The sequence below is a fragment of the Chlamydotis macqueenii genome, chromosome 1 (genome assembly GCF_036417535.1).
Source record: "Chlamydotis macqueenii isolate bChlMac1 chromosome 1, bChlMac1.mat, whole genome shotgun sequence".
Lineage (NCBI taxonomy): Eukaryota > Metazoa > Chordata > Aves > Otidiformes > Otididae > Chlamydotis > Chlamydotis macqueenii.
In genome coordinates this window covers 67,442,093-67,466,839 of record NC_141556.1, presented here as the reverse complement: position 1 = coordinate 67,466,839, position 24,747 = coordinate 67,442,093, and the positions used below count along the sequence as shown (strand labels likewise).

The 24,747-nt window shown below is 49.3% G+C and overlaps 1 protein-coding gene across 1 annotated transcript; it reads left to right on the top strand.

Annotated features, from left to right (window-relative positions):
- Positions 1-323: 323 nt before the first annotated feature.
- Positions 324-24,360, top strand: LOC104487025 (sodium- and chloride-dependent GABA transporter 1). Its single transcript, XM_010129881.2, has 14 exons — positions 324-561; positions 5,711-5,842; positions 6,864-6,964; positions 9,502-9,611; positions 9,993-10,125; positions 11,339-11,473; positions 12,422-12,525; positions 12,846-12,970; positions 13,898-14,010; positions 19,107-19,238; positions 19,935-20,037; positions 20,459-20,559; positions 21,331-21,498; positions 24,256-24,360. The coding sequence occupies exons 1-14, from the start codon at positions 324-326 to the stop codon at positions 24,358-24,360; spliced, it is 1,800 nt and encodes a 599-aa protein (XP_010128183.1).
- The last annotated feature ends 387 nt before the right edge of the window (positions 24,361-24,747 follow it).

Here is a 24,747-nt window from a genome sequence, read left to right as displayed (position 1 = left end):
TTGTTAACAGTCTGCGCGACTACAGCTCCTCAGGAGGGCAGCTATGCAGCAAAGCAAAATTACCTTCCCTTTAATCTCTGGGGAAAGCAGGGAGACATGGAGAGGCTACCCTGATGTACACCAGTCTATCCAGTGAATTCACCTCAGCCCCAGCAAGGCCTTCCCCTAAGTCTCCTACATTAACACAGGGTAACTTCTTTCTCTACTTTCTCATCAGGAGCTTTGTCCAGCGCTTCCCGTTTCATCCGTGCTCAGCCAGGGTGGAGGCTGCCCTTCCTACTCCTCCAGCCCCTGAGCAAGAGCAGCTGTACATCTGAGTCACAATGGGCAAGATGGACAACACCTCTGTGGAACTGAGCTCTCCCTCCGAGGTGAAGCAGGCAGCCCTAGAGGAGTCGGAGCCTATCGCCCCTGAGGTCGTGAGCACCAAGAAGAAGAAGGAGATCCCAGACAGAGGCTCCTGGAAAGGGAAATTTGACTTCCTGCTGTCCTGCGTGGGCTATGCCATCGGACTGGGCAACGTCTGGCGCTTCCCGTATCTCTGTGGCAAGAATGGAGGAGGTGAGAGAAACACTCAATGCCTGTGCTCATCCCTGAGCAGCTGTGTCCCCTGAACGGGCTTCAGTTTGGTGTAGGTCTGGGCAAGTGGCTGGTCCCCTGGCTGAGAGCTCTCCCTCACGATGTGAGTTATGAAGGTGTCAGGAGACTAATTCCCATGGTCTGTGGGCTTTACAAGCAAGTGCAGGTTGGGAGGAAACGACCCAAAGAAATATAACAAGAAGTTTGAGTTTTGCCAAGCCCTGCAGTCCAAATTTGCAGGACTACCACAAAGAGTGTCCAGGAACCTCATTTTTTTTTGACAAGGAGGCCTATGCACATAGGTACCCAGCTGGATGCTGAGGCTTTTCCTGGGAAATCAGTTTGTACCTGCTAACAGTGGGTGTCTCCTCAGTCTAGTGTGTTCTCAAAGGGTAGCAGCTTTGCATCTGACTTTGGGTCACTTGCCCAAGGAGCTGTGATTGGTAGCTTCACATGGACCATAGCAGGGCCCTGTAGACATACATACAAGCATGCATATGCATGTACATATACACAGGCACACATGAGTGTCACCATCCATGGAAGACAATGAACTTTGACTTACTACAGTGCTGTGAGAAGGGTCATGGGTATCTTCTCCATCATAATGTTTGGAAAACAGAGGCCATGAGAGAAGAAGGCAGCTGGTGAAAGACTTAGAGTAACTGGGGGCAGTTACTGAGAGCTCTCCTCTGTAGACAGCTAACACTCGCATTTTTTACTCTTTTTAATATTGCTCCACTACATTCTTTCCTTACTAGTCCTCAGCAGAGACTTTGCCGAACCATTGCAAGGCTAGAGAAAGGCTGGCAGACAGGGAAACAGTGCTGGGGTAGAAATCGAGATCTGGGAGATCAGCTCCCTGCCCAGCTACAGACTTTCTGTGTGTGCTGGATCAAGTCACAAAATACACACTTGTGACTCAGCTCCCATCTAAAATGGTGCTGTTTTTTCAGCCTTGGTAGGGCGATGCTTTTGTAGAGGGGAATATGTGCTTCTCTGGTGTCAGTAGAGTGGAGGATCTTTCTTCTCGACTCCATACCCAGCTGTCCCATCACTTGTGGGGAGAGATAACCTTCCCTCCCCTCCTAAAGAGCTGCTAACCTCCTTGAACCTTTTCTCAGACCCCCTGCACAAGCCCAAACCCCTTTGCCTCACCTTTAAAGTTGTATACATAATTTTAGCATCACCTGCTAGTCTTCTCATGTTGCTCTTTGCTTCCCTCTTAGCTCTTCACTGCCCAGAGTCCCTGCCCCCAGGGCCACGTGCATTCACGCTGCTCTGAGGGTCTCTTCTCACGCTTCTCCTCCACATCTTTTTTTCTTTTCCTTTTGCCTTGAATTCCCTTTTCAAAACCCACTTTGTCTCTCGCTTTCATGACTTCTCCTCATATCACCAGCCCGCTGTACGTGGTGTAGGATGCTCTTCTCCTCCCACCCTGGGAAAGAGGAGAGGAGTCTGGCTCCCTGCAGCTGTCTGTCCATGCAGCTCCATGGCACTTTCTCTGAAGCATGTGGGGCAAGTCCCAGTGGGACACTAGGTGATTATCCATAAGGACAAGAAGATTTCTGTTTCAGCGTGTCGTTTCGTGCAGAGGTCTGAGTGTGTGGCTGAACTGGGTGAGGTTTGTCGGAACTGGCCAGGTTCACCTACAGGAGCCCGTGCCACCGTCGCTGGAGCCACGGTGTGGGTCTGCCATTTTTAGCTAGCCGCGCTCCAGCACCTCCTCATACAACATTAGCCCCGTGGCTAAGCCACAGACACTGTTTTTTAGCCCAGGCTCTGCCCTGCAATTGCTGTGCGGTCTCAAATACACCTAATCCGCGCTGCCCATGGCTCCATCTCCTCACACATGAAGGTGGGGATGGTGATACCTATAATTAGATAAGGAGTGTTTTGAAGTTAAAATGAATCCTATTTATAAAGCCAGCTGAGATCCTAGGATGGAGGATACTGTAGAGGTGTGGAGCGTTATTATTAGTATTAGCAATGGCACACAGGGTGGTCTTTGCCCCAGCAGCTGCAGTCACGCAGAGGGATCAGCTGGCCACGAGTAAAAATGCCGGACGGATAAAACGTGGGAATTGGTGCCTGCACCGTCTCAAATGCCCTGCCTCGCCTGCCGGTTCGTGCTGTTCGTGGCAGCCTGTATCGCTCGTTCCTCTCACCCCTACCTGCTCTGGCTGTTCGCAGGCACGACTGTTCCTGCAGCCGGCAATAATAACGAGCAGCAAGTGGATGCCGGAGACAGGCAGGAGAGCTGACGCATGAAAGCGTCACCAGGAGCCGATATGGAGCAGCGAGGAAGGGTCGCACGGCATCTGATTCACAATCGGGTGGGCACCGTCTTGGCTCTGCCCTGATGGAGGCGCCCGCAGAGCAGAGCAGAGCAGACTGTGGGTGGGACTCTAATTTTAGCGTCCTGCATGTGCGCTGCTCAGAGCACGGCCGTGTGGGCTGCTTCCATTACGCACAGGCAAATTGAACTGAATGGAAATATTGTCATCTCGCTTACCGCTGTCACATTGTATCAGCTCACGGCTGATTCGCTCAGCATTGTAATGGGGCACATAATTAGGGGATATTCAGCCGGGGTACGGCAGCCCAGCACAAGGCTTCTCAGCTGCGAGGAGCAGGCTTTACCCAAAGTGATGCCTGGGCTCTCTGCTGGCTCTGCAGGCAGCTGAATGTGCCCAGCTATGACTAATGCTCCAGCCTCTACACTGATTTCTAACCTCATGTAGTCCTTCTGATGTCAACAGGATTTTACTGGACTCTAAATTGACAGTAGGTGCTAAAAATTGTCTGTGAGATCCTGAGCTTGAATAACTTGAGAGGAGAACGTTTCTTTAAATAAACATCATGCATTTCTCATTTGCACGTCGAAACTCCAAGCAACCGCATGTAACAGCTTGTAATGCTCAACTTTTGATCCGTGGGCAGTGTTTGCCATTTTAAGGATTAATTATTGTTTCTTGCTGCACAGCATTAGGGACTGGAGATGGTAGGCAGATCCGGAGCTGCACAGTGGGTGCCTGATGCTGCGTGACCCTTCCCTGCCCCCAAGGGCCAGTGCTCCCAGCAGGCAGGGCAGGACCAGTGCCATCACCCCTTTGACCCACAGACTTTGGAGACAAGTTTGGACTCCTCTAAGGTCACACACAATCACCTGTAGCAGGCCCAGGAATTGAACCAGACCTCTCAGCAGCCTGTCCAGGGCCAGCAATTAAAGACTGTCCCTCTCTCCCTGTGCCAAGGATTTAGGCACAGGCATACAAACTTAAGACACAGAAATTTCAGAACTGATTTTCCCTCTGGCTGTACAGCACCTGGGGATGTTATCTGTGCCTGCTCAAAGACCTGGCCTTCCAGATTGGCAGTGACATTGCCAACAGCCCTCAGTGCAAGGCTGCAGTCCGGTTCCCCTCATCGAATGGATTTTTGTCAAGCCAGGATAAATGACCTGGGTCAAAACGTTTGTCTGGTTTTTTTTCCTCAATAATCTAATAAAAATCTTTCACCTTCCTGGCCTGCTGTAGATGAAACATGGAGGGCTATGGCCAAATTTCATCAGCTGCTTGCACAGAAGCGAGCGAGTCACTGTGACTGCTGGTCTCCAAACTCTACAATAAGATACAACGGTAGCGAGGCAGCATCCGTGTCCCCGGAGCAGACCCTGGCTTCCCACAGGGCTCCCAGGGGGCTGGACTTTGCAGGCTGTGGCGGCTAGCGAGAGTGCAGGGGAGGATACCGAGCGGGCAGCACTCCTCCCGCAGCAATGCTCAAAGCTGTTGACTCCTCCACGCCAGGCTGCTGGTGAAGCCAAGAGCCTGTGCCTCCATGCCAGCTTGCGATTCAGGCTCACGGTCATCGAGCCGCTGGCCCAGAGAGTGTTTTCTCCTCGCCACCTGCTGCCAGCTCCTCTTGCACGCTGCTTCCCACAGATTCCCACGCTGGGTGCTGGCGCCCGCCTCTCCCAGCTGGGCTCAGCTCCCCACTTGGCAGGCAGCCGTCTCCAGCTGGGTGCCCCTGAGCCAGCATCCCTGGCTGTGCCTCGCCGCTTCCCTGCCCTCGGAGAGCAGCTGCTGGCGTCTGGCTCTGCCAGGTGTGAGCTGGGCTGCAGCTCTCCAGAGTGGCTTTGCTCCCTGGCTCCGTGTTTTCTTTTCCGCTGATACCTGGAGAATACAAATCAGGCTGACAGCTCAGTCCTCCACCTAGTGCAGAAACCAGTGCCATCCTGGACATGGGTAGCTCTAAGCAACTGAGTGTCCCCTCTCCCTCCCCAGCCACCATCTTCTGCAAGAGTTTGTCCTCTTCAGGGACGATGACATGCTCCAGCACATGCAGGAGGAAGCTGGAAAATGAGCTTTGTCCCAAGTCTTAGAAGTCAGGATGACCTGAACATGTACAGCCTTCAAATCACACGGCAAGGCTGTCCTTATTGCATTTGCTCTTCTAATAACGGTGTGCAAATTATATCTCTACTAAATGGCTGCACTGCCTCATTTCTAGTGATGAGATGGTTTCCATAGAGAGGAATAATGTTTTCACCAGTAATTTTAAGGGTAAAACCTAGAGGAAGGGTGAGGAGGTGTATGGGGCTGTTAAAAGAGCATCAAATGTAGTCTTAGCTACAATTTCCTTAAAAGTCTGAAATAGCTATAAACAAAGAAAGTAGTGGCCAGTGCTAGATATTCCTGTGTACTTTTCTCTCAAGGTGAAGATTTGGGAGCTGCTGCAGGTAAGACAGAGAACATCAACAAGAACAAGTTACCTGTGTCAGTGTCTGGGCTTTTGGGTTCATTGTCAGATTGGGCTTCGCATTGCCTAAATATCTTAACAAGTACATTAAAATACGTTTAACAACTACGTAGCTATCCCATAGATACAGATGCCAGCATATACGTATATATGATACACGTATATCCATAGTGACAGGAACAGACAAGGGGAAGTCAGCAGTGATCTCAATGGGAGACCTACTAAACACACCCACTCTGGTTGCAAACTGTTGCCTCCAGGAAAGTCTGCTCCTCATCACGTGGGTGCTGTGGAGTGAGAAACTGCAGCTGGAGGCATTTACTTCTTGGTCAAGCGGGGTGCCATCTGATAACATTGCTCCTTCTTTCAGGGGCCTTCCTCATCCCCTATTTCCTGACTCTGGTGTTTGCCGGGATTCCTCTCTTCCTGCTGGAAACTGCTCTGGGCCAGTATACCTCTGTCGGCGGACTGGGAGTCTGGAAATTAGCACCCATGTTTAAAGGTACCGTACTGTAAGTTTGTGAAGGTGATGGCACATAACTGCAGACAAATACTCATTAATGGTTTGGGAAGGAAATCAGCAAATGCCTGGGGACTAGGATGGGGTGGCAGGTGAGGGGAGTTTTTTCCCTCTGTCTTTATCAAGTTGTCCTTGGCCCTGATGTCTGCAGTCATGAACATCCCTGTGCTCTGTTCAGGTAGTCATGTGTGGTGACAAGGTACTTTATGAGGTACTAAAGGGGGCCTGCAGGAAAGATGGGGAGAAACTCTTCAGCAGGGCCTGTTGTGATAGGACAAGGGGTAATGGTTTTAAAATAGAAGGAGGTAGATTCAGATTAGACATCAGGAGAAAAATTTTACAATGAGGGGGTGGAACACTGGCACAGGTTGCCGGGAGAGGTGGTGGATGCCCCATCCCTGGAAACATTCAAGGCCAGGTTGGATGAGGCTCTGAGCAACCTGATCTGGTTGGAGATGTCTCTGCTTCTTGCAGAGGGGTTTGGACTAGATGGCCTTTAAAGGTCCCTTCAAACCCAAACTATTCCATGATTCTATGAGCAGAAGGGACTGTGATGGAGGGTCTCTGGTTGCAGAAGACCTGCCCCAATTCTCCCTATGTAGGCTTACTTAAATTACATGGGAAAGCTGTAAACAGGGGACGTGAACATGTTGCCATGTCTGGCACAACTGCATTCTGGAAACCGGTGGTGATTTAGAAATATCTTGGATGTGGGAAAGAGTGATTCTGCCAAGGAAGTGACTGGATGCTGTTTTCATGGAGCTCTGTCTCTACCAGTAGCATACTGAAAGGTAGCACTGCTCACCCAGTGGACATGGGTGGATGAGAGATGCGAGGGAATGAGCCTCCCTTGCTGACCAACTCACAGTGCAACGGCAACACATGCTGCGTTAATGAGCTGATTCACTTTTTCTGGCTGTGCCACAAAACTTGCTATGGTGCCCGTGAGCTCAGTGGGGTACTGGACACCTAGACTGATGCTGCTCTCTGCCTTCGTTTGCAGGAGTGGGACTGGCAGCTGTGGTTCTCTCCTTCTGGCTGAACATCTACTACATTGTCATCATCGCCTGGGCTCTCTACTATCTCTTCAACTCTTTCACTGCGGTGAGTCACAGACATGTCTACAGCACGGCATTGGCTGTGTTCTGGGTCCTTACTCCCTGCTTTATGGGGAGTGAGTTGTTTATGCCACAAAACATGCACTAACTGCTTGTATTTTGTGCAAAGAGCCTTTGTCAGTACTCTGCTGGACCCTTCCCAAAGAGGTTCGTCAGCTCTGGAGGCAGTTGTGTAGTGCTGATGGGTACTGATGCTTGTCCTCTGGAGAGAGTGGTCCTCTGGAGGGGCTGGTCCCATCCCCTCTCTGGAAACTGTTCCCCACTCACATCAGTCTTTAGAACTCACTCTGTCTCTCTTGTATTTCTGGAGCAAATCTAAGAGCTGCACATTTTCACAACATGTTCTTACTACCCATGACTTAGTCCTGACCTTAATTAGTTCTCAGTTATGCTTCTTTTGATAGATGAAATCCTGGGGATTTTTTTCTGCTGGGAACATGATTCAGAAAACATTTAGACATCTGCTAGTGACTGTCCCTTAGCAGGTGCTTTGGCATTCTGGTTTATAATGGGTTCCTCTCCCATAGCAGGGTCTTCTACCACACAAGGTTAGAATCATGCCCGATATTAACTTCTTGGTAGCTGAATGATTTGTTTCAGCCCAGCAGCTGGGAAGAGCTCACTTAACACTCTGAGCAACCTGCAGCCACAAAGACAGGTTTAAGCCTTAAAGCCTTAAACCCCCGTGGTTTAAATGGGATCTTTTTTTCATTTCATTTAGATATAACCCTGATATGCAGTTATGAATGATATACATCCAGTTTCACTTTTTGTTTGATCAAAAATTTCAAGTATCTATCAAGACTTTTGCTAAAGTATTTGGTGCTTCTACCACCAATACCCACTGGGTAGAGTCCTGGGTCTAGAACAAAATTGTCTGTTGTGGATGATTAGGCGCACACTTGAGGATTCCCAAATGAACAAAAGTTTACCCCAAAGGAACCCATCCCAACTGAAGCTTGGGCAGGATGGGTCTTAGGGTGAGGCTTTGGTCCATTCGGGTGTCACAGATCCGATGGATGACAGCGCTCGTATCCACACAGGCAGCTCCCAGCTCAAGGCCTTTCCTATTACCAGAGATAATTCCAGATTCCCCAAGGCAGCCAAGGTGCAAATGAAAAAAAAATAGGCTGATCCCTGTCCCTTGTCCCTCCTAAATTTATCTGCGAGTATTTTGAACCTGAGCAGGAGCCCAGCTTGCCTCCTCTGGTTTCTGTCCTCTGAAACTCAGAGGAAATGGAGCGGCAACAAACTGTCCCCTGCCTGCCCCTCCTCGTAAGAGCTGTGCAGCATCTCTGATGTGCAAACTGCTCGGTTAAAGGGGCTGCTGCGCAGCGCTGCTTGAGCCATTGCATTTGCTTCAGTGCAATTAGCAAGTCTGCAATGAAGTCACTGTGTGGGTGCAAACAGCCTGAGCGGTCACCGGCATGTCCGCGTCTGTCCCTCCCATAGCCTTTCTTCTGCCAAGCCAGTGTGCAGCTTGGGAGGTATCATCTGCTGGAGTGAACTGATTTAGATGGGAAGCAAAGGCAGCACTTAAAGGCACTGATGCCACAAAGCACTTAAAACATAGATAATATTTCTAAAGGGGTCTGTGTTCGTGGATGAGTAGGAATGGATGCAAACATCTTCTTAAAGCTCTGTTGAGCTGGAGCCTGAGTCCTTATCTGCAGAGGGAAACCATCCAGAATAGCCATTCTGCATTTATCTACATGCACTGCACTCAGGAAACGAGATTGGTGCACATGGGGACGTACCTGAGCTGCTCTTGTTGGGCTGCCCCGGCCATGGCACTACACGGCACGGGTGAGCTGCCCTGCGAGCTCGCGCAGCCCCTGATGCCGCGGTTTCATCGCTTGCAGCGCCGGAGCTGACTGTATTAAATCTGTGGCGGTGTGCTACCTCCCAGGAATCCCTTTCTGCTCCTTATAATCAGGGCAGTGGACAGCACGAAACACCTACTACACTTCAAATTTACTCCTGGGCTTATGTTGCAGTAGTTTATTTGTGTAGACAAACCGTTAGCCCCCATTCTCAATGCCACGTTGCTTTTTAAGCATTGAAGTTTGGGATAAATGAGAGATAAGAAACAAATCAGTGTTTGTTCTTTGCGCAGTAAATTCCAACCACTTGTTGAGTGAAGCTAGCCAAAAGCTGTAATAATTATAAACACAATATCCCCTGGTAGCTATTTTAATTAGTAGCTATTAATTACCAACTGTTAATCGGAAATGGCTTTCTATCTGGGGAATTGCTAACATTTTATTAGAGCTACAGCATTGCCCTAATCACATTGTGATATTGTTTCCTGGAAAATCCGTGTCAAAATTTATGATTATTTTGGAAAATTGTTTCACGCTTTTGACTGCAAGGTTCCCGCCCATCCAGAGGAGCTGCCCATCCTCTTTGCAAAAAAAAAGAAAAGAGGGTTTCAGTTTAAAAGAAGCCAATTTTTTTTTTCTTGCTGCTGCCCTTGGGAGACGCCACATCAATGATAACCCTGCTGTCTTTGTGCCGGTGCAGGACCTGCCCTGGCAGAGCTGTGGGAACGCCTGGAACACCGACCGCTGCTTCTCCAACTACTCCCTGGGCGACACCACCAATCTCACCAGCGCCGTCACCGAGTTCTGGGAGTACGTCCACAGTGTGCCTACACCAGGTTTCTCCCCCTCGCTGCGGCCATCGTGCCTGCTCACCGCGGCTGTGGCCATGCCCGCCAGCACCTTTTCTTGGACAGTCTTGGCAGGAGGGCATTCAGGCCGGCCATTGGCCGGAGTAGGCATGGGCATGGAGTGTGCTGTGCAGCCACAGGCCAGATGGATTGAGAGGATAACCACCTTTCTGCCTCTCTTCTCCTTCCTTTATCCCACCACGATAAGCCTCAGGTCCTTTACAGATTTTTGTGGGCTCTCATGCTTGTCTGCACCTGGCCCTTCACCCTCCAGCCACCTCCTCTGGTCCCTCTGTCCCCAAGAGTTGGACCTTACACTTAACGTAACGTCTCCCACTTCCAGGAGGAACATGCACCAGATGTCTGGGGGCCTGGGAGAGCCTGGTACCATCCGCTGGCCCCTGGCCGGCACGCTGGCCCTGGCCTGGCTGCTGGTTTACTTCTCCATCTGGAAGGGTGTGGAGTGGACGGGCAAGGTACGGTGCAAGAACCAGATGTTTTGGTGCTGCCTCTCATTGCTGTGCTCAGGTCTCTGCTGTGAAATGTCCTCCCGATTCAATTTTGTTTGAGTGCCTATAACTCAGTTTATGGTGTTTTGAGGCAGAATCGTGGTAGATACTATTAAATCCCTGACATCTGCCTTTCACAGTTGTAAATATTGCTACTGTGTTTACAGTAATTTTCATTCTAAGTGTAGAGAATAGTTCTTCTCTGTAAAGTTACAGGTCTGGGCACTCAGTCTCTTTGGGAAGAGACTTGGGAAGAGATTTTCAGAGATTACTTATGTTTCCCACCTCGGGAGAGCCCTTTGAGGGAACGACGCCTCTTCTGGGCTCCCCCCTTTGAAAATCATGGTGTTTTAAAATGCTGCTGGTGAAAAAAAAAGACTCACCACCTCCTTTGAAAATTTTCTTGGTCCCTGTTAGGTATTGGTGGGAGACCTTCAGATCAGAAGCACATTGCTATTCACTGTGTAGCATTTCAGGCTAGCACAGCAGAAAGGTAATTGCTTAGTTTAGTGAAACAGCAATGCTGAGACACTGAGATGTGTTATTTAGAGCACAGCGTGGCATAGCGGGACAATATTATGAAAGGAATAATCAAGAGGAGAGATCAGAAAGAAGCGCTTCAGGCGCAGATCACCTAAGCTGTTAACTTCCCCGGCGGCTCTCAAACAGGTTTTAGCCATGCAGCTGCAGCTGAGCCCCAGTGATTGCCGGTACGGGCCCATGAAGAGGGATGGCACACACCTGCCAGTCCCTGAAACAGCGCTGAGAAGAAAATGGTGGAGTCAAGATGACTCACGTTGCTTGATGCGTTGGACTAGAGAAACACCAGCTTTAGCTCTGCAAAATAAGGATGTGATGACTTAAAAAGATTACTTCTGTGGACTAAATTTATCCTTGTGCAATTCCCTTGTCTTTGGGCAATTCATCCAGACTTCAGCCTGCTACTTTTGCGATTACTGCGTCCTTGTGTGTCATTGGCAGGGAGAAACCTCACAGCCAGAAACGTTACTAGCATGAGAACGGGAGAGAGAAAACACAAGGAAATACTGCTGAAAGCGGCAGTGCATGAGGAAGCCGTCCCCACTTGCAGGAGGACATGCCAGATCCAGTGCCACCATGGCCAGGAAAGCTCCTGGGCACTGGCATGCTGATGGCTTCTCTCCCATGGTGTCTTTCGCAGGTGGTGTATTTCTCAGCCACCTACCCCTACTTCATGCTCTTCATCCTCTTCTTCCGGGGAGTCACGCTGCCTGGAGCCAAGGAGGGGATCCTCTTCTACCTCACGCCCGACTTCAGAAAGCTCTCCAACTCCGAGGTTCGTAGCCTAGTGAGGAAAGCTCCTGGTTGTCTCCACATTAGTCTCCCTTGAATATTTTGAGTATTAAAAATAAAGTGGAGTAGATCCCCATTGAAGCAGGCATGACCCTCACAGGCTGAGACAAAGCTGAAGGGCAGACCCTTCGTGGGTGGAAATCTGAGCAGCAGCTCTGCTGTACTGAAACAGTGTTATCCATAGGGTAGCGGGGGTCAGAAATTATCCCAGTGAAGAAACCTCACCTCTGGGCTGGGAATGCCTTATTTCACTGACTATCCCAGAACTGGTGACTGGGCCTTGATCTGGTGGTCCCAGAGTAAGGAAGATGCGGTGGCGCCGGTGCAGGGAGCTCAGAAGCAACGCAAGTGCAACAGTACACACACACAACATGGGGTTCCAAGGGGAGCAGCACCCCTTGGGGGGCAGCTGTGAGAAAGCAAGGGCACACACACAAATTCAGAGGATGCACAAGTCCTTCCCGACCTGCAGCAGGGGCTGAGGGACACGGTTCAGAAAAAGGGATGTGTGACACTTTCTCCATCCCTGGAAGTGACTGCGAGCCACAGGTTTCAGAGGGCTGGGAATGTACATCTGGTGCTGGGCTCTCGATGCACTTGCCATGTGGGAAGGATGCAGACCCCCTGCAAACCCCCTGCTCCTCCTCCTCCTCCTTCTTGGGGAGGCATTGCTCTCTATCAGGCTTTCTCCTGACACTGTAAGCAGGAGAGGTAAACACCATAGCCCTGGCTCAGGGCCCTGTGTTCAAAGCCCCTGGCAGCCCCGTTCCCCTCGGGGGAGGCAGGGGCCCTGACGACCCCACAGAGCTGTGGGACAGGTGGTGGCTCTGGGAGGCAGCAACACAATTTGTGACACAAATACACAAATACTGGGCCTGCCAAACTGTCAGGGCAGTGGAAGACAGACTCGAAACCAATTCCTTCTCCGCAGGTCTGGATGGACGCAGCCACGCAGATCTTCTTCTCTTATGGCCTGGGGCTGGGGTCCCTCATCGCTCTGGGGAGCTATAACACTTTCCACAACAATGTCTACAGGTCTGTTGGTGTTTTTTCTTTCCAGCCTCCTGGGTGGTGAGGAGGGCTCGCGGGTGAGGGAGAGGGTTACAGTGAGTTTGAGGTGACTGTTCTCCGACATCACCTCGCTGGCAATGCGCAGCCCAGGGAGCACGCGACACTGCTGTGGTCATGGTAGCTGAGTCCCCTCCTGCAAGACACTTGACACGTCACCCACCATACCTCTCCAGGGCACAGAACTGCTCTCGGCAGGGCTTGGTCTTTTCTTCACCCCACTCTTCCCTTCTGGCCTCCTGGTAGGGACCTGCAGGTGGTTTCTTTTATTTCTTTCTGTTTTCCAGAGACTCCATTATTGTCTGCTGTATAAACTCCACCACAAGCATATTTGCCGGATTTGTCATTTTCTCTATTGTTGGCTTCATGTCGCACATCACAAAGAAGTCAATCTCAGAGCTGGCCTCCTCAGGTAAGCAGAAACCCGGGTTCAAACCTTTGACCACAATTTGTCAGTGAGCATGGGATGGTCCTAGGCCTTTCCTGACCGGGACTCAAGTGTGCAACCCTCTTTGCACGGCCTCCCACCAAGATGGGTCTCAGGCACCTGTGGCTGATGTTCATCGCACACTGGCTGCAAGAGGCATCTCCACCTGCTTTTAATGTTCACCTTCTTCTATTGCTGAAGTTCTACGTGCTTTTGCTGCAGTGAAATATTTAGGCCTTTTGCTTTCTGAACCCTTCCTATAGAGAATAGATACTACCTATGTTTTCAGTAGATGTGATGAAAAATTGGATGCCCCTTTCCATGAGAGATTTTGAAACTGTAATCTCGGAATATTTTTTTTAACCAAGATGAGACTGTCTTTTTGCACAAAGATATATTTTAAAATTGCTGTCTTCCCAGAGAAAGCTTTTATCTCAAGAAATAGCATTTTGTGATAGAAAAAAAACCAGACATCAGGAAAGTTATAACCAGCTCTGAATATCAGTTTATTTTTCTAGCAAAGCGCTCCAGCTCCATTTGGTAGCAGTAATTTGATGAGTTTCTTGTTTGCAGGAAGAGAAAAGGCAAAGCAAATCTCTAGTCATTCCTGCCTCCCTACCCTACCCCTGTGCCCCCCTCCAGGTTGGTGTGTCATAGAATAGAATCATAGAATACTGTGGGTTGGAAGGGACCTTTAAAGGTCATCTAGTCCAACTCCCCTGCAAGGAGCAGGGACATCTTCAACTAGATGACAGTGTCATGGGAGAAGGCTCAGGTTTTTCTAGCACCTACATTAGATATCTGCAATTCTTGACTGTGATCATTATCTCTCTGTTCAACTGCTGCCCTTAGCTCAGACTTTCCATCGAATGCTTTATAAACATGGGCTCACCCCTCTTTTCATTACCACAGGCCCCGGACTGGCTTTCCTCGCTTACCCACAGGTCGTCACACAGCTGCCCCTGTCCCCACTCTGGTCGATCCTCTTCTTCTCCATGCTGATGATGTTGGGTCTGGATAGTCAGGTGAGACGACCCAGGGACAAAGTGGGTTAAGATACTAAGATATCTTCAGATACAGTGGTGCTGTCCCCTTCTACACCTTGGGACAGTGCTGAGCAGAGTCTTTTCTTACTCTTAATGGTGAGATGCAACTGCACGGATCAAAGTTCCCTGCGTGGCCATTGCCTCTGCGCTCTTCCCTAATGTGGGCATACACTGCAAGTATCTGACCACTACCCAATGCACCAGTCCTTGTCTTGCTCCCAAGGAAAAATCAGAGTAATAACCAGCTTCCAGCAGCCCGGCAGAACCAGTCAACCTTATAAGATGATCACCACTTCTCTTTAGGAGGAGAGGATCTTTGGGAGGCTTTTCTCCATTCAGATCAATTTTTGGCCCTAGTGGAGTGCCGGTGCTGCTGCGTGGGCACAGCATGTCCCCATCTTGCTGGGTGACCCTGGCAGCTGAGTTCATAGGCTCTAAATAGAGCTAGTGGGAAACTATCCCTACCAAAATACTCTGGGGCAAGGGAAATAGGAAAAGATTTCTTTCAAGTAATAACTTGTTTGTTCTTGTAAGATGTGATGTTTTTCCCCCCAGAAAATAGATGTGTGAAATAAGGGAAACCAGTATTAACTGTTTCATTTCATGTCTGCATGATAATAGTTTTTGGTCATCACAGCTGCCTTGGTATTCTCTGAGAAGCTCAGTTTGGATACTTTGGATTTCCTAACTGTGTCATGGAGCACCTTGACCAAACTGCATTTACTGTGAGGTGCTATCAAGAAAATGCCATTACTTTGGCTAACTTTCATAGGTTAGGGTAGAAAGTCTCCATCATCTCTACTCCCAGGAGCTGGGAGGAGCATCTCTGCACAAGGTACCAGTCTCCAGCCAGGCCACAGAGTTCTGACGTGATATCGACATGTTGCACTGAGAAAAGCAGTGATGCAGCGTTTGAATTAGGGTTCTGCTGTGGTGCGGGAACGGTGGTTTGATGCAGCGTTTCGGCGTTGTTGTTGATAACAAAAGTGGCCCTGAGCAGAGCAGCAGCACCCTGGCCTGGTTTGTAGGTAACAAGGGATAGATCCTGGCAGAAGGAAGGAGCCATGCCTTGGGAAAAGCTGATGCCTGAGTGCCCTGGCTGCTTTGCCATTAGGTAAGTCTTTTAAGGTGTTTGAGGGGGAAGCAGCTGGCTGTACAAAATGTCTCCACTCTGCCTCCCTCAGAGCCCTCACAAAACAACAAAAATCATAGCCTCTGTATTTTTACATACAGTGATGCTTTTTTTCTGAAGCAGTGCATTGCAGCGTGCCTCCCTTTTGACTGCATCAAAATCAAAGGCTCCTTCCAAAGCTTGCACTTGGTCTGTCTTGGTCCCCTGTGCCCACGTTTGCTCTTTCCTCGCAGCGCAAACCGCTGGCACAAAATGGATGCTCTCTTGGATTACAGGTAGCATTCATAAACCCAAGTCTAGTTCATAATCAAACTCAGACCTATTCCTGAAATGTCACACCTGGGTTCCACGAAAATCTAATCAACCTAATCTGGTTTTCAATTATGGCGCACTCCCATAAACACATCATAAAGCTCATGTCTGTATTACCACAGATGTTATTTGTCAAATAATTTCAAATAACAACTAAATGCTCCAAAAGAAGCTACATTTACAGAAAAAAAAAAAAAAATTACTCTCCATGGATTATTCACTCAGCGCTGGTAAATCGTTTGAGACATGACAATAAGCCCTCTAAGCACTGTGTGGAATTTATTTGCTGCTTTTGCTTCTGAAATACCACTTGAAATTCTCCAAGTCCCTTCTGACAGCTGCCCTCGCAGGGCCAGCAGTCTGTGGGGGGCTATCATTGCCTGGAGGAGGAGGAGGAAGGGGCGGGGAACCAAGTATCAAAAGGAAAACAAGCTTTTAAAAAAGCACGGAGAAATACATGTGAAGAAGCTTTCTGTCTGCAGGCTGGAGCACTGATTCAATCAAACACACCGCTAACAGCATGGCAGCTTATGTGTGTAAAAGAAATAACGCTGGCTCCAACAACGGCTGCAACTGGACATGCATTTTGAAGCACCCAATTTAAAAAAAAATCAGCTATGTCCTGATCAGGTATTGTTTGTGGTATTTGCAGAAAGGGAGCAGCCATTTTCCATTAGAGTCAGCAGCCCAGTCCATGGGGCACGGCAGGGCCATAGGGCATTTCTTGCACCCTACACCCCCAGGGCTGGGGCTGCCCCTTGTCAGCAGCCGGGCACGGGGCTGTGTGCACAGCAGAGATACTCAGGAGCCCAGCTAGCGATGGAAGGCAGGGCTGAGATCTGCATTGGCAATGCAGCAACAAGCCCCAAAACCTTTAGCGATGGTGGGAGTGGGTCCAGCCCTGTCCATGATCTTCAACAGCGAGTCTTCTGCAGATGCAGCACAGCTCCATCTGCCTCTTTCTGCCAGGGTGCTCATCATCTCCTCTGCAGTCACTTGAAGGGGATGAATGACCTATATCGACAGACACGCGCCTCCCTCCTGTGCCCCCACTTGCCGCTCGTGCGCTCTGCCTCTGATCCACCCGGGCTTTCGCTCTCTTGCGCCAAGACCCTCTTGCATAATATGCTAATACTTTCTTTTAACCTACCAGTTTCCAGGTCAGGCGTTTTTCTCCCCAGGGGAGCTAGCAAGCCTTGTGACTGCAAGCCTGCATCTGTCCCATGTGAGGCTGTCTCACAGGTTATTCATGAGGAAGAGCAGCGAGACCCAGTCTCCTGGCTCCCTGGTGCACATCTGGCAGCTGTGATCGAACCTCCTGTGGGCCTGTGGGTCTGGTCAGGGTGCTGTGTGTGGCTGCGGAGGGGATAGCAAGCCCCTGGCACTGAGAGAGGATGGGAGACAGGCTTTCATACAGACCGACGTCCCACCTGTGTTGACTACCAAGCCCCGATTGAGGCTTGTGTAATGATTAAGCCCCTGAAGGGAAAAAAGAGCAAAAGAGAAAAGTGAATGTAAATAAAATAATTATGGGAGAAACTACATCATGGGTTGAGGCATGAGGAAGAACAGAATATATGCTAAAAATTGTTGCTGGAGACAGTCGGTGAGAAAAATGGAACTTTTTGGCCAGCAAACTGAAGTGTGCATGCACGTGCATGTACGTGTGCGTGTGTGTATCCACCCGCACATGCAAGTGCTCACGCAGCACACAGCAAGGGCAAAACCAGGAGGTATGACGATGGCCAGATCCTCGTCACTCCTGAAAGCAGCGTGCTGTCACTCAGCTGCTTACCTATCTTGTGCAAGAGTCTAAGGGTGGGTATGCAGGCTAGGAAATTTGGACCCCAAAGGGCTGTCGGTTTTGCTCGCTCCCCTTATCTGATGCATCTTTTTCTTTGCTTCTTCTCTGATAGACACCTCTCGCCTCCACCCTCTGCCTCTGACCACCTCTGTCCCTGCTCTGAACCATTTTCTCTCTCTGCCTCACCTGGTGCCAGACCGCCTGGCCCTGCCTATGGCTCCGGCAGCGCCTGGCCATGCATCCACGTAGAAGGAATAGCTTTTGACTGTTTTTTTTTGTCACACCGGCTCTTCACACTGTGGTGCCAGCTCAGTCCTGACTCTTCCAGTCAACGAGCCGGGTGGGATGGGGTAAAGAGCTCGCTGTCAATGAGTATAAAGGCAACTTAACCCATGCCCAAATGGTAAAAGATGCTTTAACAGCACTTGTGGCCAATATAAAAGGCTTAGCTCATTAAAAATTTGAGTTGAAGTAGTTCAGCTCTGACGCTCTGGGAATATCGGCTTTCCGTACTGTACCGTGTGGATATAAAACCCTGGGCAGAAACATCGCCCTTTGCCTCGTCGCTCGGTGCCCGGGTGGAAGCCAGCCCCAGCAGCCAGGGCTGTGCGAGCTCTTCCACCATCCCTGCCCAGCCGTAGGCACAACCCAGACTCCCTGCTTTTCTTCCATACATCTTTCCAGCCCTCTGCTGCTCTTTCTAGTCCTTGCACCCCTACCTCCACCTCCATTCTTGGATTCTTTTCTTCCTGTCTCCCTATTCAAAGCTGACTTTAAAAATGCCAGCGCTTTCTAGAGTGCTCTCCCAGGGACAGGGAGGTCCTTGACATCCAAGAGCAATGAAACCTCTTTCATTTTCATTGCACTGCTTGTACATTTACTGAGGGTGACCAGGGAAGCTAGGAGAGCTTGCTGCCCTCATGAACTTCCCAGAATTTTTGCTAGAGGCGTGATACGCTCTCCGAGAGCTCTATGTTTCCAGTGGTTTCTTGGAGTGAGATATAAAAGCGAATCTCACAATTTATCAGGAAATAGGAGGGAAGGATGCACTTCACATACATGCAGTCAAACCGTCCTCATGCCACAGGACAGAACTAGTAGGAAAATGGATTTGAAGGTAACGTTACGTGTTGTGGTGCAGACAACATTAATAGACTGGTATTGCACTGCACAAGCCATCCAGGTGATTTCAGCTCTAGAAAGACCATGTGCTGTCAGGATGAGCTTTTGATGTGCTATGTGCACTTAATGTAGTGTGCTCAAAAAAGTGAAATAAAGCCAAGGACTGGGTGGTCAGAGATGTTCTTATTATGCATATGCATGTGAGACCAGGCAGTAGCTAATGCAGCTCCTTAACAAGTGTTTTAGGTCATTAAATAAGCACAAGCGCTGTTGCAATAGGCTGAGAAGAGCACACATGGGAAAGGAAGAGCAAGCAAGGTCCTACACGTGTCCCAGCAGCAGACAGATGCATTGCTGTGACAGAGAGCCTGGCAGCGTGGTGGAGCAGGGCAGAGGTGAGAAGGCCCTCAAGAGTTCAGAGGAAGAAAGAAGAGGCCTTCCACGGGATGTAGAAAGCAGAGATTTATTTCAGATAATTTTAGGTAGTTAACCCTGATGCTTTTATCTCCCTCTATATTCAATGGAGGGAGAGATGCATTTTCAGAAGATGGTTTGGACCAGCTTTGTGCAAGGTGACTTTTTTCTAGCGTGTGCAGAGAGGACTTAAAGAAATGAGGCTCTCAACATTAGAGTTAAATGTCAGCAGCAATGACGTCAGACTAAAATATTTATATAAATGACTTTGATGTGTACCTTTTCCCACAGTTCTGCACCGTGGAAGGGTTCATTACAGCCCTGATGGATGAGTATCCTCGTCTCCTGAGAGCTAGGAAGAAGGTTTTCATCGCAGTAGTCTGTTTCATCTCTTACCTTATTGGATTCTCCAACATCACCCAGGTACAGATAGATGCACTTGTATCTCCAATCATGGCACCTTTCTAGTCACTTTGGCATAGCACAGCAGCACCAAAAGCTTTGAGAGAAGTGACAGCACCCCTAGGAGCATCCTAATGCTGGATACATGAGCTTACTCATCACCTAATTTTTACAGCCATCCTGTTGTCAGTCTGGCTTGGTTTTTTGCTATTCACAATAAGGGGTCAAGCCAACAGAGCATGAGCTGAGGGAACGCTTGGTACAAAGGGTTAAGATAACATGAAGAAGACCAGTCCGTTGGGGCCCTGAACGTCTGGGGCTGAAGCAAAGGTTCATGTGTGTGGAGGTCAGGGCTGAGTGTTTTGGACACTGTTTGTGGAGTACTGTAGGTTCGTGAGGAGGCAAGGCAGCAAAACTCCTGGGAGGGGCAGAGCAGAATAAATTAAGTGACTCCATCTAAACTCAAGACAAGTAAAAAAGCTCGTGAATCCCTGCTTTTCTCCTCACCATTGGCCATGCCTGAACAGTCTGCAAGAGCACATCAGTGTTGCTGCTGGGAACCAGATTCCGATGGAAAACATTGAAACACTGGCTCTATTGTCCAAGGAAATTAACATTAAAGCCAGTGGATGCAGACAGTAGCAATCCAAGCATCCAGCTGATATTGTTGACCGTAATCTATAACTAAACTCCTTGACCCTTGTTTTGTCTCCTCAGGGTGGCATTTATGTCTTCAAGCTGTTTGATTACTACTCAGCCAGTGGCATGTGTCTTCTCTTTCTTGTCTTCTTTGAGACCATCTCAATTTCTTGGTGTTATGGTAAGCATAAAATACCTTGTTCCTTTGTTTTCTCCATGGGCACGGTGAGTTATTTCAGAAGCCTCTCACGATGAAGCCAATGAAAACTTTGCAACTGAAAATAAATCACACTGATAACTCTAGAAAATCAGGAACAAGAGGCTGTCATTTCACTTCTCCAGGCCACCATGAAGGCCGCTGCACAAGCTGGCAGATGCCTAGGGTCCTGCCCTCTGGTCCTTCAAGAGGACACCAGGAACATGGAAGCTGCTAGCACGAATCTGCTTTTGTGCCCCTGTACTCCATCCCCTCCAGATAATGCTTCTTAATGCCACAGCATCATCACTGTCTTGCTGTGGCTGGCCTGTGCTGTGTCACTGGAAGAGATTATGACCATGGTGCAGAGATGGGATGTTTTTTTCAACCTCATTTCTTCTTGTAGGGGTGAACAGATTTTACAGGAATATTGAAGAAATGATTGGCTACAAACCTTGCATCTGGTGGAAGATCTGCTGGGCCTTCTTCACTCCTCTTGTCTGCTTGGTAAGAACAGAGGAATCCCATCTGCAAGAGTGGATCCTTTTGGTTTGGATGGGCTATAGGGGAAACACTATGTTCTCCATTCAGTTTAGGTCTGATGCAAGGTGGTGCTAGGTAGACCTGAGATGGGAAAAGTAATACAGGAGCCTCTTTCACTCTGCCTGCTGGAAATCAACCATAAGAAATGCTCTAGATTATTGTTTTAATCTAAAAGATGCCATCAGTTTTTCCATTCTTCTTTCTGAGATGCCAAAAGATAAGCAAATAATTTACTGTTTTAAAAAGTCATTATTGGTGCTGGTGAAGGCTCTCTGCTACTCGAGCTCCAGCTTCAGTCCCTGATAGGCTTGTCAAAGCAAAAGACATCAGCAAATGCAGTATAGCTGACCGTGGAGCAATTTTGCCTTTGCTGGTTCCTGCACTTCCAGCAGGAGTAGTACAGGGAATGATGTGAGATGGCCAAGGACAGGAAGATGATGGCTCCCGAGGCCAGCTGTGAGGATGCCGTTAACCCACTTAAGAACCAGTGTGGAGGCACCACTTGTCTGAGTAGTCTGGTGAAGAAGGAAATCAGTGGTATTCCTGTTCTAGCTTTTCACATAATAATGGGAGGAGAAATTATATGAAAGTACCAGTTGGTAGGCTGAGAACACCTAGACTAGTTTAAGGAGCTATAAGACTATTGGGAGCTAAGAGGTTAGTGAAGGAAATAATGGATAGATGGACTCCAATTTTGCATGCCTTCACCTGCAATGGCTGGTGCTCTTTTCCCAGGGTGTGTTCTTCTTCAGCGCAGTGGAAATGACCCCTCTGACACTGGGAAAATACGTCTATCCTGCGTGGGGACAAGGCATTGGTTGGCTTATGGCTCTGTCCTCCATGGTACTGATTCCAGGATACATGATGTACTGTTTCTTCACCTCAACGGGGACTCTCCGGCAGGTATGAACATCTTCACCACTCCATTTCTGCTGTCTTCTTAGACTAAGCCCCCCACTGAACTCAGTTTAAGGAGAACCAAGTGGACTCTACTCTGACAAAGCTGTCAGATTACTTTGGGCTGGTGCTGCAGGAGCTCCGCACACCCTCTCTCCAGAAGGGCTCAAGTCGGCCCCAGCACACAGAACAGCCTCCCGCGACACGGGCTCGCTGGAGAGGAGTTACTAGCACAACTGAGCACCAACACACCTAAATGTCTGGCAGCACTGTCGGGCAGCACGTAGCTGGCTGCATCTGGCCAACTGGGTAGACCTTCAGGTAGTCTCTGCTTAGGTCACTCTGTTGTCCGTCATTGAGCTCTGGTTTGTCATCATCACAAAAAAAGGAGCCCTCTTCCCCTGGATATCTCTTTGGTGCAGGGGACTGGAGCCCTGGAAGAAAATGGGAAGAAACCCTTGAGTTTCTTAACCCAGAGAAATCCCAATCCCTGGCAGTCCCTGATATGATTACCTGGCACTTCTCAGCAGAGAGATCGGCTCCCTCCGAGCAGGAAGCTTGAAATATCTCACGGCTCGGACCTGCTAGCAACAGAGACGTGCACAGTGGTAATTTGTCATGTGCTTTGCAAAGGGCACGCAATGAATGATGGGTTAAGAAGCAAGGCAGACTTTTAAGCAAGACCCATGGTACCCACAACTCTGATCTTGTTTAAAACATTTTTTTTTTTTTAATTTGAGCAGGGTTTTGTGTAGCAGTGAATTGTGAGTCTCTGTATGTCATACCTAGGAATAACTGTTAAGATTTTATTTACAGTGTTGACATACAGTCTTGAGAGCACTGTGCACAAAGTCCCTAGCTCGATGCTGTCTGCTGCGAGCTACAGGTGTAAGAAGTTGCCACAGGGGTGCTGACTTATGGCTTTCGCAGCCCAGCTGCAACAGCCACCAGACACCATCCAGATCCCATGAGTTTACATCATGGATGTTGTATTTTGAGTAATGTTTAATTCAGAAATATTTTGGCTGGAATTGCTGGGCTGAGGTCAGCTTCAGGCTCTCTACCTCTGAGGTCAAGGTGCAGGTGAATTTGACTTTCCTTCCCCCCAGGTCTCCATTTAGATAGGCTCTGATGTGGGAATGGGGTGGGTTTGCTGCCTCAGATCTACTTTCAGTTTCTGGTCTCTCATCTGAGGTTGAGTTTAGGTTCTTGCCATTGGTGTTGAGATTCGCATTGGTGTTGAGATTTGCATTGAGGTTCCTGCAGGACTGAAGCCAGGGTGTTATGTCAAGCCACTTTGGCGATTTTGGGTTGAAGGCCAGAGGCAATTCCAACAGTAGGTCCTTTATCAGATGTTTCAAGGGCTCCTTATCCCCTCATAATATGAGCTGGAAAAGCAGCAAAAGGGAAGACTGCAAATACAGACAATGATTCAACCCTTTTCTTAGTCTCAATCCTGTTTCCACTAGGGATGGTGAAATTATGTTCCTGGCATCTGAGGGCAGCGCATGAGCATCTTTCCACCCATCCCCTCAGCATCCCGTGTAACCAGCAGTGCCAGGCAGCAGCGTGAGTGGTTGGTGTGCGCCCTCCTCATCCCACTCTCCCTCTAACAGCACCCACACACATCAGGAGACCCAGACCTCCTCCCCACTGCTCATAGACCCAGGAGTGAGCAGCAGATGGCAGCAGGAAGAATGTAGACTTCTCTGTGTGTGTGTGTGTGTGTATTGTTATCAGAGAGACAGAGAATTTTTGGCCTCTTACATGCGCAGATCCTGGATTAGTTTGTAATAGAGCTGGAGCTGGAGGGAAATTAGATGCCAATGCTGAATAAAGTGGTTTTGACAGACAGGAAAGATTAAAAGTCATTTTGATCCTACTGAGCATGAATGTGAGGGGAAAAAAAAAAAGACCATGAATGGCAGAAGCAGCTCAGTGAACATTTCAGGGACTTCACCCAGCAACAGCCACTTCAGCGGTATTGCAGAGTAGGGGCTTGTTTCCCTTTGCTGGAAAGAGCTTTTTCCTGACTTAGTGGTGTCTATTCAGGTCAGACTCAATTCTTCTCTGCCTTCTCTTCTGCAACTTACAGCATCAGTCCCTCCCTGACAGGCAAAAGTGATTCTTTCTTCTTCATCGCTCCTGATGCTCAGTCCACACACCTCCAGTAATGACTTGCCCCTCCAAATTTTCCTAGGTTCTTGCCTCACTTTACTTGGCTCTGCAGTTTTCATTTGATCAGCTCAGGATGACAGGAATGGCTGCTAGCACAAAGGTTTATGCAGGTGGACCGCTCTGATCTGCGCCGGTGGCACAGACCGTAACCTTGTCAGCACACTGTAGCTAGTTAGCAATGCTTTATAATAAATCCTAGTTGAAAAATTACGGAAAGTGGGAAAATGGGTCTGCTCTGAAGCCTGTGACATAGCAGCTGTCGTTCCTGTTTGCAGCTGGCATTGCCTGGTAACAGTTTGCCCATGTTATAAGGGTGATCCCTGCATTTCGGATAAAAGGAGGAGCTGCTGTGCTGTGCACAGCACCAAAGCAAAGGTGACTTGCAGAGGCTTGCAGCAGATTGCTGAATGGTGCTGGAGGAGTAATTCCTGCCCCATGCACCATCCCCTCACCCTGTAACTAGGGCCACCTCAGAGGCTTGGGGCGAGGGGTCCCAACCCTCAGCCACTGCCATGCCCTGGCTGTCCCACCACTGTTGCCCCTGGTCCCCCAGCTGACGCACTCTCTCCCTTTGTTCCCGGGCAGCGTTTGCAGCAGATGACACAGCCCAAGCCAGAGGTGCACGCTCAGAACAATGGCCTCCAGCCGAAGACATCCTTGAACGGGAGGGTCTTGGATGCCGCCGTCTAGGAGGAGAGCCCAGACCTCCTCGCCCTGCCCCGTAGCTGCTCACGCCATGTTGTCCCCTGAATTCCTCCAGCACAGCTCATTGTCCCCAGCTTTGCGGTGGCTTTTGCTTGTTGAACAGAGGACCTACTGGAGGAACCCTCCTGCGTCTCTTCCTCCTGGCCCAGCTTACCAAGGGTCTGCTTGAGCTGCCACCAGGGTGTTGTGCGGTGACTGTCTCCATCATGCAACATCCTGGTCCAGGATTTCAGAGAGGAGTGGCTGGTGCCCAGGTCTTCCTCCTCCTGACAAGAGGTGATGTTTCTAGACAGCTTAGGCTGATGGCTGACCACTTCTCTGTTCTTCTTCTTGCCTTTCCACGTGAACCTCCATAGAGCATCCTGTAGCATG